Below are 16494 nucleotides of genomic sequence, written 5' to 3' on the forward strand. Positions count from 1 at the left end.
TGATTCTTTCCCCTCTTTCTGTTAAGTCAGAACAAAAACAAAACCTCTAGATAGGGATGCATTAGGCAAGGGTCAGCGTTTCTGTGGCACCAGGGTTAGAGCACCCTCTGCATGGGCTAGAGACCAGACCAGACCTTGCTGCCCTCTCCCCACCCACCCGCCTGCATCACTCCATAGAGGGAAGAAATGAAGCAGGCAGAGGATTTGGTGGCAAGCAAGCCACAATGGCCTGGAGCCTCCCTGCAGAGAGAGAGGGAACGTTAAAACTCCCCGGCTGCAATAACTATGCCAAGGCATTCCCAAGAAAAGGCCCAAATGTCCAGCATGGCCACCGTGGCAGAAGCAAAGGCCCAGCATCCTCATGGTTGAGGCCAGCAGGGGCTAGGGTAGGGCACTGCTCTGACACCCGGGCCAGCACTGTCCTCTGCCTGCTGGAACACGCTGCCCATTCCAGGAAGCAGAGGTGCCTCTCTTCAGACCGTCTTCTGGGAGGCAGGGGGACCTGAGCTTGACTTCTGTTTTTTCTGGCTGGAAGAGGGCAACACCTACCACAGTGGAAGACCAACAGCCCTGTGAACCCTCCTCTGCACCACAAGGTGCTATCACTGGGAGAGGTCACTGACTGGAGGGCCACCTCCGCCACTATCAAACAGAACCTCCCGGCGGCCAGGCTCGGCGATGGACAGCTCTTGGGCCAGGTCATTAAACCGAGAAATATAGTCGATGCTGTTCTCGTTCATCATGCAGGCCAACTGCGAGTCCACCACCTGCAGGACAGAGGGCACAGTGAAACCCATTAGCTGGTATCTGCGGCCGTCTGAGCCAGAGGCCACCAACTGCCGCCATGCCCACAGGCACCCACTCAGCCCTCAAGGGAGTCCTGCAGAATGGCCTCTGTTGTGTCTGAACACGCATTCTCTCGACAGGGTATGCAGAGGACGCATCCTAACTGCTGGGAGCAGTCTCTCCTGTGAGACATACTGGGCAGGGAAGACAATAACCACAGGCAAACGGTACCCAGTGGCATGCAGAGAGTGGCGAGGGGCTGAAGGAAGGGGAAGTGTGTAGGGGGCTGGGATCTGAGCAGATAGGTGGCGGTGAGCTGCGCAGAGATGCAGGGGAAGCACGTTCCAGTCAGCGGACACAGCAAGTGCAGCAGGCCTCGGGGCAAGAACAGGCTTTGGTGGTTGGAGAAACACAGGATGAGAGTGGAGAGAACACAGTGAGTAGGGCCAAGCACAAGGCGAGAGGGACCCCGGGGCTACAGCCAGTGTGGCAGGGCCTTAGGCACCAGGGCTTTATCACAGGGATTTGGGTCTTCACTGCTCGTCGCCTGCCTCCCCTCCCAGAACAGAGGCCTCAAGAGGGCATGGCCCACGTTCTGTTCACTTGGTGCCTGCAGCAGTGCCTTGCTACAGTAAGTTCTGGGTACCTGTACATTAATGAATTGTGTGACAGAATGAATGAGAAGCCTCTGGAAAATTCTGTGTAGTGCCACGGCATGATGCGAGACTTTCTACTATGGGAGACTTCAAGCAGATACAAAAGGAGAGTGAACAGAACCCCACCCCCACCCCACAACGGATGTCCATCACCCCCTCCACGGCCCACCTAATGGAGGTCTCCGCCACTCTCACACCACTGCCCTGACCACGCCTAGCTATCTGATCTTACATCTACATTTCAAAGGCCGTTTATGAATAAAGGCCATTTTAAAAATGTAATTACAGCAAACGTACCACACTGATGCAAGATGTTATTCATGGGGGAAATTGTGTGTGTTTTTGTGGAGAAATCTGGAAACCTACTGTTCCATTTCCTGCAAACCTAAAAATGCTCTAAAATAATGTTAAGAAAAACATAAGCCAGTGTACAGAGTTCTTGGTGAACCATTTTGCCAGACACTTGGCTACTACTGTGCAGGTTTTCGCGACAGACCTAGAATTGCATGACTCCCAACTACATCTCCTCCAGTGCTGCACTTTCATGTGCAGCCTGCCACTGAGATCCTGTTGGAAATGCAGCTCCTGACCCAGCAGGTCTGGAGCGGGGCTGGGCCCCTGCACTACCAAGTCCATAGGGTTGCAGCTGGTCCCTGGACACCCCTGGAGCAGCAAGCTCTCGATGTGCTGCCCCACATATCCGTGCAGCCCATCTCCACAGCAGTGGGTGCCCAGGAACATCTGCCTATACATGGGTAAGAAAAAGGCCTGTTTCCTGGGGAATGTTCAAGTGTATCCTGGGTTCTCTGAATAAAGGGTCTGTGGCTTGAGAATGCTATCCGTGCGGATGGAGGAAGGTTACTATGTTATCCTGTCTACATTTACATTTGGCTGAAATTTTCCACAGTAAATAAAAAGCACATCTGATTATGTCATGGCTTGGCTCAGAGTTTTCCAAAGCCTTACTGTTCATACATCTCAAGACTGACAATTTGCATCAGTACACTGGAAAGCTGAAGAGTCCATGGGAAAGCACCAGGTATAACTTTGTTTGATCCAGGGCTCCCCTCAAGTACCTGCCTATAAAGTCCTTCTTGAGTACAAGTCACGAGCACCTCGAAGTCCTAAGGAACTGGTAACTGCTCTCTTGGACTCTGAGGGACTCCCCATTCTCTCCCTGTAGCTGCACCTTTGTCCAGGCCTCCCTGGCAGTACCTTGTGCCACAGTGAACCGTGTGCCTGTTTTCACTCCTTCAGCAAACACCACATCTCTAAAAGCCTTGCTAGCCCCAAATGCCACTCAGGTGATATTTGAGGAATGCACAGGTATCTACAGAAGCAGAGTACTGGCCAGAGAAAGGAGGAACATGACATTCCAGCAAAAGCTGAGAGCCACAGACCGAACCTGGCCTTCATGTCAAGGATTTGCTGCTATCTGAGAGTTATCACCATCCACTTTGGAGAAGCCAAGTGGATGGCAGAAAGCAGTTGTGCAAGCGCAAGTGCAAGGACCCCTCTGCCCAGCCTCTACTGGGCCTGCGGCAAAGAGCACAGTGGGAAATGGTGGTAAGGTCCTCTACTGTCTTGCAGCACTGACAATTTCCATGAATGGCTGTGGCACTTCACAGTGAGCACGCGGAGGCACAAAGCGGGTGAAATGACAGAGTGAGACACAAGCCCTGCTTTGTATGCGTGACATGGCTTCACCCTTCTTGGTACCTTCAGAGGTCAGCTGTCAATAGTACCGGGTGGAAATGAAAGTGGGCCCAGTGTCACGAGACCCTCCCACTCTCGAGACAAGCCCGGATTTAAGACCTGGGTTGTATGTGTTCTCTCCTGGCCTTTCAGTTTTGGGGAGTGGTTCTCAATAGCCACTGGGAAATCCTGAGAATACAGTCTGAAGGAGGGATCTTGTGACCTCCAGAAAGGTGGAAAAGAGCTTACCTCTGCGACGTCAGCCAGGGACCTGGACACGAACGAGTCCCGGGAATTTCCGTCCAGCAGGCTGGGGCCCAGCAAGGAGGTGCCACTATTGGTTCCCACAGGAGTTGGCAACATCTTGCGGCTCTTCTCGGGGGAAATGAAGCTTGCTGCAGAGAAGCCAGAGGGGAATGCCCTGAGACCCGGCTAGGGCTGACCACTGCTGGAGCAAGGAGCCCTGAGGTGGTGGGTGCTGCCATGCCAGGCTGCTCCTGGGCGTCCGCCAGCACCAGGGTCTGTGTGGATGGTTTCCAAATGGAAGCATTGTGCCAACAGCTCTTCTCACACAAGCCTGGGAGAACTACCGAGTGCGAGGTCGAGTTCATCCTTCCAGGGACCCTACAGTGTTCCACTCTCTGGACGCCTGCCTCCCCTGCCCATATCTCTTCTGTTTAGCCAGTCCCCCGTGACTTATACTAGACTTTGTAAGTCTGCATTGCTAGATGTGATTCTAGGTGTGCCTCCCGCCATGCTGATCACCTGGGACCCAATGAGGAGGAGGAGTGCGTCCACGGCTCCTCCTGCCCATGACTGTGAAAACCAGAAGCTCTGTCTCAGGAAACTACTGAGTATAACGAGGGAGAAGCTAGAGGAGAGCAAAGGCAGCTGATTTCTTCTCAGTCTCAGCAGCGGCCCTGGGTGGGGGGAAGCACATGACACCTGCGCCAATGGCAAAGGGATGTGTGGGAACCTACTGGGTGGTGGAATGTTCCATGTCTTGACTGGGTTGTAGATTATGAAGGTGTTATGGGGCTCAAAACTTACTGACTCTATACCAAAAATGCATGTGTTTTAGGGTATGTAAATTTGTGCCTTAATAAAAAACAATCTAATTCAAAAAGAAAAAAAAACCAAAACTTAAAAAAAAAAGACAAAAGCCCCAGTGGAAGTTCTGCCAGAGCCCGGGGAGACCCATTGTCTCTCCACCTTGTGTATGTCCAGTCAGCGGACGCAGCCCAGGTCTGGGAAAGGGGTCAGCCATCCTGACACTCACCAAATAGGCTGCTGAGCGAGGAGTCTGTGGAGTCATTGGGGCACCACTGGGGGTCGTGGGTGGGTGAGGCGATCCAGCTTGGCTGCGGGCTGCTGGACGGGGAAGAAAGGCTCTTGGAACTGTCACTGCCGTTCAGTTTTGCAGGGGAGAGAGAAACTCCTTCACCTGGGGGTCGGAGTCACAGGTCAGAGATGCCACATGGAGGTAGACAGCATGTGTAAAGCCCGGGAGCCCCAGCACCTACACCAAGCTCAATACCATCGACAGACAAGATGGATGGCAGAGCCTCCAGGGGCTTTGCACAATGAAAAGACATGATTTGACTCCTTTTAGAGGAGACTAATAAGGGTAGTAGTTATCACTACAGTGCCAGGCCCTGAGCCTCTGGGTTTATCTCACCAGTGCCCTCAGAGCCCTGGGGCCCATGTCTTCCCAGAACATTGCTCGCAGAGGGAGGGACCAGCAGGCAGCTGCTCGCCCAGGATGCACTACTGGGCACAGAGCCTGGGTGTCTGACCCCATCACCACCCCACATAGCGAGCGTCATCCTCAGAGTTGAGGAAGCCAAAGCTGTGACTGTCTGACCACCTCGAACATTCTGCAAAATGACTGCAGGCCAGCCACCTAGGTTCAGAATCAACTAGAAAAATGTCCCTTCAGGAGCAGTCCCACAGATCACACCAGCAGCCTCGAGTCAGGTCCTGCATCTTATTTATCCACACAGCTCCTGTCCAAACCAGCCAGAACCTCGCAGATGTTCAGTATCAAAAAATGCAACCTGAACTGGAACATTCCCAACAAATGTGCAAGGAACTCAGGACCCTCAGGACCAGTCCAGAATGCACCCTTGTGGAGGGGAGCAGAGGCCACCCCCTCCCTCACCGTATTGGCCAGAGCTGATGGCGATCTCGATGATGGAGTCGCTGATGTGCGTGGCAGGCTCTCCCTGCGAGAGCACATCCTCAGGTGGGCCAGGGAGGGAGATGTCCAGTAGGGCAGAGACGTTTGGTGGAGACAGCCGGGTGCTGGAACCTTCTGACGGAGGAAGAGGAGTGGAGAATCCGTTTTGGAGAGGAGTTTTGGGCAGCTCAGACAAGGACAGAACAGGTGAAGCCTGTTGGGAGACACAGGGCTCCGTCAGACTCAGTGACAAGAATGAAACCTCAACCTCAACCACAGCACAGAATTGGACATATTAACAAGGAGACGATGACACCCCTTGTCCTTCTAAGAACTACACCTGTGGAATCCACCTCCACCAAAGCTACAGCGATTTCAACGCTGGAAGGTCAGGCTGAGGTGGCCTGGTCCTGGCTCTGCCACGGCCAGGAGGAGGGCTGGTCACTCACAGGGAGCACCAGGGAGCGCTGGCAGCGCGTGACCTTACCCTGCCTTATCCAGAAAATGAGCCTGTCCAGAATTGGATCTGAAAGTGCCAGCCTTGCAGACGGGAAAGATGGAGTCTGCAAGGACAGTGGGTAGTGTTCGTCTAATAGGTAAGACATGGTGGGTAGGAGGACCACGAAAATACCACACACCACTCTGCCTTGTCACGGCAATCCCAGAGAGCCTGGGCCCCTGGTGGGACTGTGGGGGGGTGGGCTGAGGGCACGAGGGTCCTTGGGCAGTGCCACTCTGCTCAGCAGCCTAAGTGCACACTCTACCTGGAAGCCGTCTGCCACCGGCTCCTGCTCAGGCCTCGAGGGGATGCTGATGAAGGGATCGCTCGTGCCCTAGAAGACCAGGATGCTGGTGAGCAACCTGCACATGGAGGGAGAGCTACCCAAGAGTTCTCTGCCACAGCTCTAGAGGGGAGAGCATCGCTGCCCCAGCCTCCTGACAGCCAGAGGTACAGTAAACCAGCCACCCTCTAGGTCAGAAACACTCTAAAACTGTTTTGGAGTGTGGGACAGCCAAATCCCCACATGTAAAAATGTACTGATCTGGAGAGCTGATTCAAGTCCTAGCAAGAACTTGAGTTCGTGACCTCCCAGCAGGGTGGGGCTCCCAGGAACCCTCAGGAGACACCTTCTGTTCCCCTTGAGGCATTTCTAAGCAGACTGTGGTAGGCTGGAGGAACCAGTGAACTTGGGGAGCCATGCAGGGGAGGTAGTCGAAAGAGTGGAGAAGACAGCAGTGACACCTGAGCAGGCAACACTCCTGGGGACTGATGTCAACCGCTGCTCTCCAGAGGGATGGGAACCTGCCTGCAGTCACACCTCCATGCTCGTCCCCTGTCTGTCCAGTCCTGGACTCTCCCTGAGCAAGCCCGACCCCTTTGCTAGACTCTTAGCCACAGCCTCCAGACCCTTCCCCGTGTCAGTGACTCCTCCAACTGCTGCACTTTAGCCCATCAGGGGTAGTGCAAGAGGTCTGTCCCCTCAAAAGGCAGGAGTCAGAGTCCAGGAGGACCTCGGCCCCATGGCCTTGGCCTCCATCTCCTCTGCATAGTGCCTGACCCCTTCCTCACACTCGTGATAACATGGGAAAGCCCTTCCAACACACTTACGCCCGTGGTGGAGAGGGGGTCTCCATCCTGGTGGGTCCTGGCTGAGTCCTGACCTGAGATGGAAACAGTCACTTCGTCTGAAGAGAGTGGGGAGATGTCAGACAAGGTTTCGGCGTCCAAGACGGGGAGTGGGCTCCCAGGGATGATGCCAGCACTTTTAGCAGCTAAGTCAATAGCGCCTGGCAACAGAAATCATGTTCAGGTCTTTGCTTTACCACACATAACTTGTCCTCAGAAGGCTCATGGGAACAGCCCTCTCCCACATGCCTCATGTCAATGCAACAGCCAATGGCTTGGATGTTCTTTGAGGGGTGATGAGCTATTATGGCTTAGGAAAAAAAAAGTAAAAATTTTGCAAAACAAATGCCCCTCAGGAACCCCACGTGGCGTGAACCCCGACTAACATTATGCCTGGTACAGACTTACTGGACAGGTGGCTCGTGGCCGGAGGTGGGAGCACTTTGGGCACAATCGGCCGTGACAGAGCTGCTTTGGTCAGAGCGGACTGGATCGGCCGGAATGAACCTCTCCCTGTGAGAGCAAGACCAGAACCAGCTGCATTAACCCAGCCTGTCCATGCCCTCTCAGGCACAGCAGGGCTGCAGAGGGTTTCCTTTCTAGCCAGGAAGAATCATGGATTGTGAGCCGAGCTGGAAGCCACTATACATTCCAAACACTTGCTAATTCAGGGAAAGCCGGAGACCAAACAGGCACCCAGGTGGGGAGAGCTCTGGCCTGGGCTTCAACAGATGCATTGCACCCTGTTAGGACTGCTAGAAGGGTGTGGTCACCACACTTGTCCCGTGGTAAGTGCCTTTAAGAACAACCAGCAACTAGCCACTGGGGGACAAAGCACCTGAGCTGAGCTACAGGTTTCTCTGAAGGTGTCAGAGCATCAACTCTCAGACCAAAATTCTGCCTCTGCAGTTTGTTTTTTCTCCTGCTAGCCTTTCTACAATTGAGAAGTAGGCGAGGGAAAATGCAACTGAGAGTTGTGAAGCAGTGCGTCTTTCACCAAAGGATTCTTACTGTATAAGGTTTACTTCAAATAGCCATATCCTGCACTGAACTTTCAAATATATGGAAGCGTGAGTTGTATACTCCAAGAACATACCCATTCTGGGAAAACCTGATAGTAAATTGCAAACAGAAGGTGTAAGACTCACATTCTACTAAACGGAATTAAGCAAAGCACCTAAAATAGTGCTGTCTTAGCGAGTCCTGGAAGGGCATGCCCCTTAGATGCCTTGTCTGCAGAGGTCCATGCCTGGCCCACTACTGTGGCCGGGCTCTGGCACATAGCACATACACAGCTCTTCTAGGTAGGATAAAGAAGGGACTCTCAAAACGTAACTCAAGAACCATGGAAATAAACACTAGCCAGTCCCTAAAGTCGAAGCTATGCTCAGATCTAGAGGGCTGAAAAGCTACCCAGGAGGAGCACCAAGTTCTTACCAGCTGCAGAAGAATTAGACAGGATGGAGAAGGAACAGACGTTATGGGACTGGTTTTCAGAGGGTCTAGGAAGGAGCGTTCTCTGTGAAGGAAAATACACAAACAATCAAGGGATACAAAGACCCAGTGCAAAAAAGGGACTTTGGAAGCTAGCCCTGGTTTATTAAGGACAATTCCAGATGAAAGGAGCTGTTACAGCCAGTTATACAGAGATGCCGAGAGCAGACAGAGGACAGTCATGTCCTGTGGCTCCCACTCCTGGATCCCCCAATACAGGGCTCTCTCCAAAAGGAGGAACTGAATCTCTCCCAGAGAAGACTAGAGGAATGCCAGAATGTACTGCATGTGGCGGAATGCAGCTGGCTGCACCCATCTGTTTAAAAGCACTGGGGTGCAGAAAACATTGCAACTGTTGTAGGGCAGAGCAGCTAAGTGTTGCTAAGACCCTCCGCCCCTCAGAGAAAGGTACCCGGGACCCTGACTTGATGGTTTGGCTGCCCACCTCCCTACTTATTCCTCCAGGGCCCCTGTGTGTGTTGAAATTTCAACATGCTCAGGGTCCCTTCTAAAGAACAGCCACTACCCTCTCAGATGAAATATTAACTTCTGAAATCAAGAACAGTCAAAACACATTCACAAAAAAGTATCTGTAAACCAAAAAGTGCTGTAAGGCACATGGCTCCTGGGAGGCCCACTGCTGCTCTCTGCTCACATGACTGACACGGGCTCAGTGAGAATCCTCCTCGCCCACTAGAGATGCCCACAGTGCCAATGGGGACCAGCAGACCAGCCTGACCTGGCACCAGGTCCGCTATCCCCACAGGCACCAGGTGTGAGTCCACCGACAATGCAGAGAGCTGCAGACGTTCCATGCCCCTGCACTGCAGAAGCCGAGTCAGGGTTCGGTGCTGCTTCTGTAAAGGGCCCAGGAGCAAATGTCTTGGGCATAGTGGGCCCATGGTGGCCTGACTACCCTGAGCATCACAGGACAGTGAACAGGGCTGTGGGCCAGGAGAGCTTTATTCTGCAGCACATGGTGGCCACTGGAGGCTGGGAGAAGAGGGGATGGGGAGGGACTGCTAAAGGGTATGGGGTTTCTTCTGGGATGATGAAAATGTTCTGGAATTAAGACAGAAGTGATAACTGCATTACTGTGAAAATCTACTAAAAATCACTGAATTATACACTTTTAATGGGGGAAGTTTGCAGTATGTAAATTGCATCAATAAAGCTGCTTTAAAAAAAAAAACACAAAATAGTGGCCAGATCTGGCCTGCAGGTCATTGTTTGTGACCCTGGACTAAGTAGCCACCAGGCTTGCCTTTGGCTGGGGAGTGCTCTAGTCATTTCCTCCACAGACAACTAGGCATACTTAACCAAATACATTAAAGTTAAAAAGAAACACTGGGGATTTAGAATGCAGCCTCCTTCCTGAAGACTTTCATGCAATCTCTCATTTCTAAATGAACTCATCTCAATACAGGAAAAGATTCTAAGAAGCTGAGCATTAATCCAAAAAGGATACGCTCATAAATTTCAATGCTGAATTCAAAGGGGAAGTCTAGGGTCATGTATGTCAGTGGAAGGAAAGCTAGAGGATGAAACATGGGACCATACAATACAGCGAGTCCTGCTGGAGGCGATGGAGTGGTTGAAGTGCAAATGCAACAATGTTCTTCCATCAACTAGAACAAATGTATGTCCCTATTTCAAGGCATTACTAATAGGGTGGTATATGGAAAAAAATACATCCAATGCAAATCATGGGCTATAGTCAACAATAATATTTCAATATTTTTTCATCAATTGTGAAAAGGTACCAAACCAAAGCTAAGTGTCAATAATAGGGGATATTTAAGTATGGGGGTTCTCCTTTTACAGCAATGAAAATGCTCTAAAATTGACTGTGGCAATGAATTCACAACTCTGTCATTCTACTTAGAGCCACTGATTATACACTTTAGACAGAATGTATAGTATATGAATAAACTGCTTAAAATTTTTTTTCAATGTCAATAGCTATTTCAGATCTCCAGCTTCAGTTCCTTTATCTTTTACCCCCAAGTGAAAATGCCCATCTTTCTCAGGTGCCTCCAGCTCCCTGGATTTCCTTCTGGTCTACTTATGGTGCCCACACGTCCTCACAGTACTGGTGGGAGGCATGGCCCATGGCTGACACATATATACCTTTACAACTGTTTCTACTGACTGTGTGTTTATAAGTACATGTTGTGAGGGTCTTTGAATACATCTCAATCGGAGATGCTCCTGGCACTCATTTCCTGGAAATTAGTCTTTATTTGCAATGGGCTTTCAATGTTGTGCAAACATTATCTTCATTTTAAGGTAGTTAAGTTCACTGCTATTACTTTATCCTATTCATGAGAAGGAAGGACAAGTTGTGCCCCATTAAATCATGATAATCTGAGACCTAGAAGAAACCTAGTGTGTCCCCTACAGCTTGGCTGGTGGAGAGCTGGGGCAGGCCAGTGAGACCCCATAGCCAGAACCCAAGCCCAGGCTCACACAGTTACAAATGGGATTTTCTGACCTGGACCACCAACGGTTTGCGCAGGTGCCGGTTCCGCAACTTCCTGGGCTTTGGCAAGAAGAAGTCCGACTGCATCTGTGAAGAACAGCACCCAGCTCCTGAGGGTGCTCTCGCATCCCCCGGCAGTCCCCGCAGGCAGTCCCCACAGGCAGGGGGCTGTGGTCCCAGCACTTACGCTGATCGAGCTCAGATGCTGGCGGAAAGTCAATTCCGCCTCTTTACTGGGAGAGAAGAGCTTTCCGTGCCGGCTGTTGGGCGGCAGTGTTGTAGGGACAGCAAAAAGGCCACCGTCTGAGTCACTGCTTCCTGTGCTAGAGGGTCCAGCTACCAAGAGGGGCCTGGGAGCATTTCTCAAACCTAGGGAAGGGGAAAGGAGCATCAACACAACATGTTGTTGTGTCTTTAGGGTTAATGAAGATCCATGAGAAGCAAATCAGCCAGAAACACTTGAGCCTTAGGAATTCTCTTATCTCCTGATAATCTGTTCAGTCACCTTGAAGGGCATTTCCAATATCTCAGACCCACTACAAATGCTTTCCCAGTGTTTGCATGGAAAAGCCTAGTTCCCATTTTGAGCTGAGCATGAGTCTCCCTGACAGGATACAAGCACTCTCTCACTTTGTCTGATCCTCAGCGGAAAGTTCACACATGCCATCAAAGACTTTTCCGAGCTAGAATGACCTTCAGGCTCATCTAGTGTAGACAAGAGGTGGGCAAACGTTTACTGTAAAGGGCCAGATGGTCAATGTCTTAGGTTTTGAAGGCCATATGGTCTCTGTTGCAGCCACACAACTCCGGTTATAGTGCAAAAGCAGCCAGACAATATGGAAGTGAATGAGCACAGCTGTATTCCAAAAAAAACTTTATTTACAAAAAGGAGGTGGTGGGTTGGGATGGCCTGAGGCCATAATTTGCTGTTTCCTGTTCTAAATCTCTAATTTTACAAAAAGAGACCTAGAAACAAAGGGAGACAAAAAAGATATTTAGAAGCTATTATGTTTTGGGACTCTGCTGGTGTTTCCACCATATTTGACACTGCCCTTCAGAGCTGATGGTGGGTATAGTCATTAGGTTCAGGTGTCAACTTGGCCAGGTGATGGTACCCAGTTGTTCTGTTGCTGTGGCCTCAAATCATCAGCATGCGAAATTCATCCATGGCTCATGGGCCATGGGGAGTGCCTTCCGCAATGAGTGATGCTAATTTAATTAGCTGGAGGCTTAAAAGAGAGAAGTCAGAAGAAAGCTGAGCAGCTCAGACCCAGACATTTGGAGATGCAGAAAGGAATCACCCCGGGAAAAGCCCTTGGAACCAGAAGCCAGGAGAGAGGGCCAAAAGATATTACCATGTGCCTTCCCATGTGTCAGACGAACTCAGAAAAGCCAGCTATCTTTCCTCTGAGGAACTGTTAATCTGAACTAAACAAATTCCTTTATCAAAAGCCAATCCATCTCTGGTATGTTGCATTCCAGTAGCATCAACAAACAAAGCAGGACAGGTCCACTTTCTTTATTTACAAATTTCTCATATTAAACTGATATTTATGGGAGGCCAGAGACCAGGTCTTCTAAGCACTCATGTGGAACTCTAGAATTGTAGGCCAATTGGTTGATAAGCATCTTCAGATTAGAAAGACGAATTAGAGTCATAGAATTAAGACATGAAAAAAGAAACAAACAAAAGAAACAGAACGGAAGGTGGAAAAGATTATTTAAGCCACCAGCTAGTCCCATTATCAATTAACATGCCCTATTTAAAAGGATAAATGACTCAGTATTTGCTGTGGCCATCTTCATCACACCCAGCATGGACAGAGATGTACGGAATAGGCCTGTGCTTCTGGAATGACTGTAAGGTACCAGGGAGGACACAGCAAGGGCGCTGTCCTCCGAGCACGCGAGGTAAACATTCTGATCGTTCTGGCTGTTCCTGAGGAAACAGCACAGATGCTGGCCTTTGTTCCAGCCTCCTCGGACGGCCTCCCCAGCAGCATCTATCAAGACAGTTAAGGGGCAGAAACACCTTTTGTTCGTTTCCACTCCAGACATCTAAGGAAATCCCTATCAGGTCACAGGCTCACTACACAGGAAACAGAGCAGAGCCATCAGGGTCCACATACAACAAAAAACACAACCTTTGCCAGAACAGTATGGAAAAGTCACTATACAAATGGACAGCTGCAGACCTCAACAACAACAACAAAAAAGTAATCCCTGAGGAAGGGGAGAATTTGATTTTAAGAGTTACAATATTATAATATTTAAAACGTCCATTTCTTAACAAAAATTACAAAACATATAAAGAAATTGGATAGTATGGTCCATTCATAGGAAGAAAAAGAAAAATTGATGAAAATCGTACCTGAGAAAGCCCAGATGTAGAAATTACTTGTCAAAGATGTTAAATTTACTTTCTTAAATATGCTCAGAGAAATAAAAGAAATCATGGACAAAGAACTAAAGAAAATCAGGAGAACAATGTATGAACAAACACAGAATGTCAATAAAGAGCTAGAAATTATAAAAAAGAACCAAACAGAAATTATGGAGCTGAAAAGTACAAAAGCTAAAATGAAGAATCCACTAGAGAGGTTCAACAACAGATAGAGCAGGCAGAAAAAATAATCAGTGAACTTGACAATAAGGAGATTGAAATTATCCAATCTGAGAAGCAGCAAGAAAAAAGAAGTTAAAAAAATGAATGTAACAGGGAGGTACTGCCCTGCAGCAGAGCAGGGGTGAGGGGAGCATCTCAGGACAGGGCCATAGCCACTGGACGCTAGAGCACTGGCAGCGCAGCAAGGCCTGGGAGTCCACCTCCTGGGAGCAAATGAAAAGTGAGTACATGAAGCCCCATGAGGACCCGTGGTGGGACATGTGTGGGCCCCGCTCCCTGAGCTGCTGCACTACGGCCTGAGCCACTCGCTGCTAGGGCATGTGCACAACCCTTGCTTCCAGGAAGATGGAGGCCAGGTCAGCACTTTGGATGACTTGTGGAGCAGCAGCAGCAGCAGGGACTCTGTATCCTACACCCCAGGGTGCTCCAGACTCATGCCCACCACGCTCCCTGCCCAGGCCCAGAGTATGGAAGCCAGAGGCACTGAGGGACAAGGACAGGGATGCCAGTACTGCAGACTCCTCAGCACTGTCAGTGAAAGAAGTAGAAGAGAAGCCTAAACAGCAAATCGAAACAAAAGAAACTGATAAATTACCCTGGAGTATTGAATCCCAATAACACTGATGTGTCTTATTTACCAGAAGAAATAGGAAAGCAGTCAAAGATCCTTAAAGACCATCAATTAAAAACAAGCATCCATTTGTCTTTATGGCTGGGGAGAAAAACAGACAGATAAAGGAAGCAAAATAACCCCCAATGCCTGTGTTTCTGCATCTGTGCATGATGTTCACGGGTCAGGATTCAAGCCAAGAGCAGAAGACAGGTGGGGAAAAAAACGGTTGCTCAAAGGCAATGTGCTCACTCTGTGAGTATGGACAAAAACCGTAAGTTAGATCTTCAGATAACCCAGAGATGACAGAACACATGTCAAGATGCTATTCTGTGCAAGTTTAGAGGAACAGTCAATTGGACATTCTCTTTTTAAAAAGTTTAAGTTAAAGAAAGAAAAGATAAGACCTATAAGGTAAATACCGACTACTTCTTCCTCCTCCTTTTTAAGTAGAGGACTAATGAACAAGATTTTTAAAATCCTTTTAAGGTACGTGAACAACAAATGAAGCAATATGAATTAATTGTGAGTGCATCCCCTCAATGTCCAAGTCCTTTTGAACCCTATGAAACTTTTTAAGTTATAACAATCCTATGGTCCTACTTTCTTCTTCTCATCCTAGAAACTAATGTGATTATAATCATGTTCTTAATTCTCAGGACAATTATAAAACAGTGAGCTAGCTTAAAATGCTCTTTCAAGTTGAAAAAGTTTAAATATGAGAATCCAGTGATATTTAAAATATAGAATTGCTAGATAAGACCTCTTCTAAAATTTCAATTTTAAGTTCTTAATTAAAACAATTCCCATAACAAAAATTGAACACAGACTGAAAGACCCGTGGGACACCATCAAGCATACCAACATACACATCCTGGGAGTCGCAGAAAGAGAGGAAGGGTGTTCTGGTTTGCTAGCTGCCGGAATGCAACGCACCAGAGACGGATTGGCTTTTAATGAAAGGGGATTTATTTTGTTAGTTCTTCAGAGGAGAGGGAGCTAACTTTCAACTGAGGTTCTTTCTTATGTAGGAAGGCACAGGATGGTCCCTGCTGGCCTTCTCTCCAGGCCTCTGGGTTCCAACATCTTTCCCTGGGGTGACTTCTTTCTGCATCTCCAAAGGCCTGGGCTGAGCTGTGAGTGCTGAGATGAGGTATGCCGAGCTGCTTGGGCTGTGCTGCCTTGCGCTCTCTCATTTAAGCACCAGCCAATTAAGTCAAACGTCACTCATTGCAGCAGGCACGCCTCCTAGCTGACTGCAGATGTAATCGGCAACAGATGAGGTTCACGTACCATTGGTTCATGTCCACAGCAACAGAACTAGGTGCCTTCACCTGGCCAAGTTGACAACTGAATCTAACTACCACAAAGGGGAAGAAGAAATTATGGCCAAAAGCTTCCCAAATTTGATGACAGACATGAATGCACACATCCAAGAAAGCTCAATCGATTTCAAGCATGATAAACTCAAATTCATATTGAAACACATCATAATCAAACTGTCAAAACCTAAAGACAGGGAGAATCTTGAAAGCAGCAAAAGAGAAAAATCTCATCATGTACAAGAGATCTTCAGTACAATTAACAGCCGATTTCTCATCAGAAATCATGAGGCCAGAGGGCAGTGGGTGGCTGTGGTAGTTTGGAGCTGGTATATACTTCATTCCTGTGGGAGTAGACCCATTGTAGGTGGGACCCTTCGGTTAGGTTATTTCAATTTGACATGTGACCCACCCCAATGAAGGTGAGTCTTAATCCTTTTTACTAAAATCCTGTATGAGAAGATAAAGGACAGAAAAAGGTGAGAGAACTTAGAGAGAAAAAGCCCCGGAGAAGCTAAGAAAGGATGCACAGAAACTCAGAGAGGAAGCCACTGGAACCAGAAGCTGAAAGCAACAAAATCTGGGAGTGAAGGGCCAGCTGTGCCTTCCCATGGGACAGTGGTGTCCTGGATGCTGGCGATCTTTCTTCAGGGTAATTATCATTCTGTTGATGCCTTAATTTGGACATTTTCATGGCCTTAGAACTGTACATTTGTAAGCTAATAAATTCCCATTGTAAAAGCAAATCCATCTCTGGTATATCGCACTTAGGCAGCTTTAGCAAACTGAAAGTGACATATTTAAAGTCCTTAAAGAAAAAACAGTCAACCAAGAATTCTATATCCAACAAAACCATCCTTTAAATAAAAAATTTAAATATTTCCAAATAAACAAGAACTGAGAGAGTTCATAATCAATAGACTTTCCCTACAAGAAATGCTAAAGGAAGTCCTTCAAGTTGAAATGAAGGGACAGTAGGCAATAGCTAGAAACTATATGAAAAAATAAAGAACACTG

General features: G+C 48.7%; 1 protein-coding gene and 1 pseudogene across 3 annotated transcripts in view; one reads left to right on the forward strand and one right to left on the reverse strand.

The window, feature by feature from the left end:
• Positions 1 to 402: 402 nt before the first annotated feature.
• The window catches only part of CRAMP1 (cramped chromatin regulator 1), an 80038-nt gene continuing 63946 nt past the window's right edge, over positions 403 to 16494 (reverse strand). For 2 of the 3 annotated variants that reach the window (XM_077142251.1, XM_077142252.1), the window contains 10 exons: positions 11107 to 11288; positions 10932 to 11006; positions 8381 to 8462; positions 7352 to 7456; positions 6926 to 7104; positions 6081 to 6149; positions 5299 to 5530; positions 4417 to 4581; positions 3387 to 3532; positions 403 to 767 (listed from right to left, as the gene is read on the reverse strand). In XM_077142251.1, the coding sequence (XP_076998366.1) occupies positions 603 to 767; positions 3387 to 3532; positions 4417 to 4581; positions 5299 to 5530; positions 6081 to 6149; positions 6926 to 7104; positions 7352 to 7456; positions 8381 to 8462; positions 10932 to 11006; positions 11107 to 11288 (1400 nt within the window). In that variant the 3' untranslated portion in view covers positions 403 to 602. The remainder of the gene's footprint in view (positions 768 to 3386; positions 3533 to 4416; positions 4582 to 5298; positions 5531 to 6080; positions 6150 to 6925; positions 7105 to 7351; positions 7457 to 8380; positions 8463 to 10931; positions 11007 to 11106; positions 11289 to 16494) is intronic. The other variant, XM_077142254.1, reaches the window with a different exon arrangement.
• LOC143667824 (centriole, cilia and spindle-associated protein pseudogene) lies at positions 13891 to 14499 on the forward strand (annotated as a pseudogene).

Source organism: Tamandua tetradactyla, chromosome 23 (assembly GCF_023851605.1).
Source record: "Tamandua tetradactyla isolate mTamTet1 chromosome 23, mTamTet1.pri, whole genome shotgun sequence".
Lineage (NCBI taxonomy): Eukaryota > Metazoa > Chordata > Mammalia > Pilosa > Myrmecophagidae > Tamandua > Tamandua tetradactyla.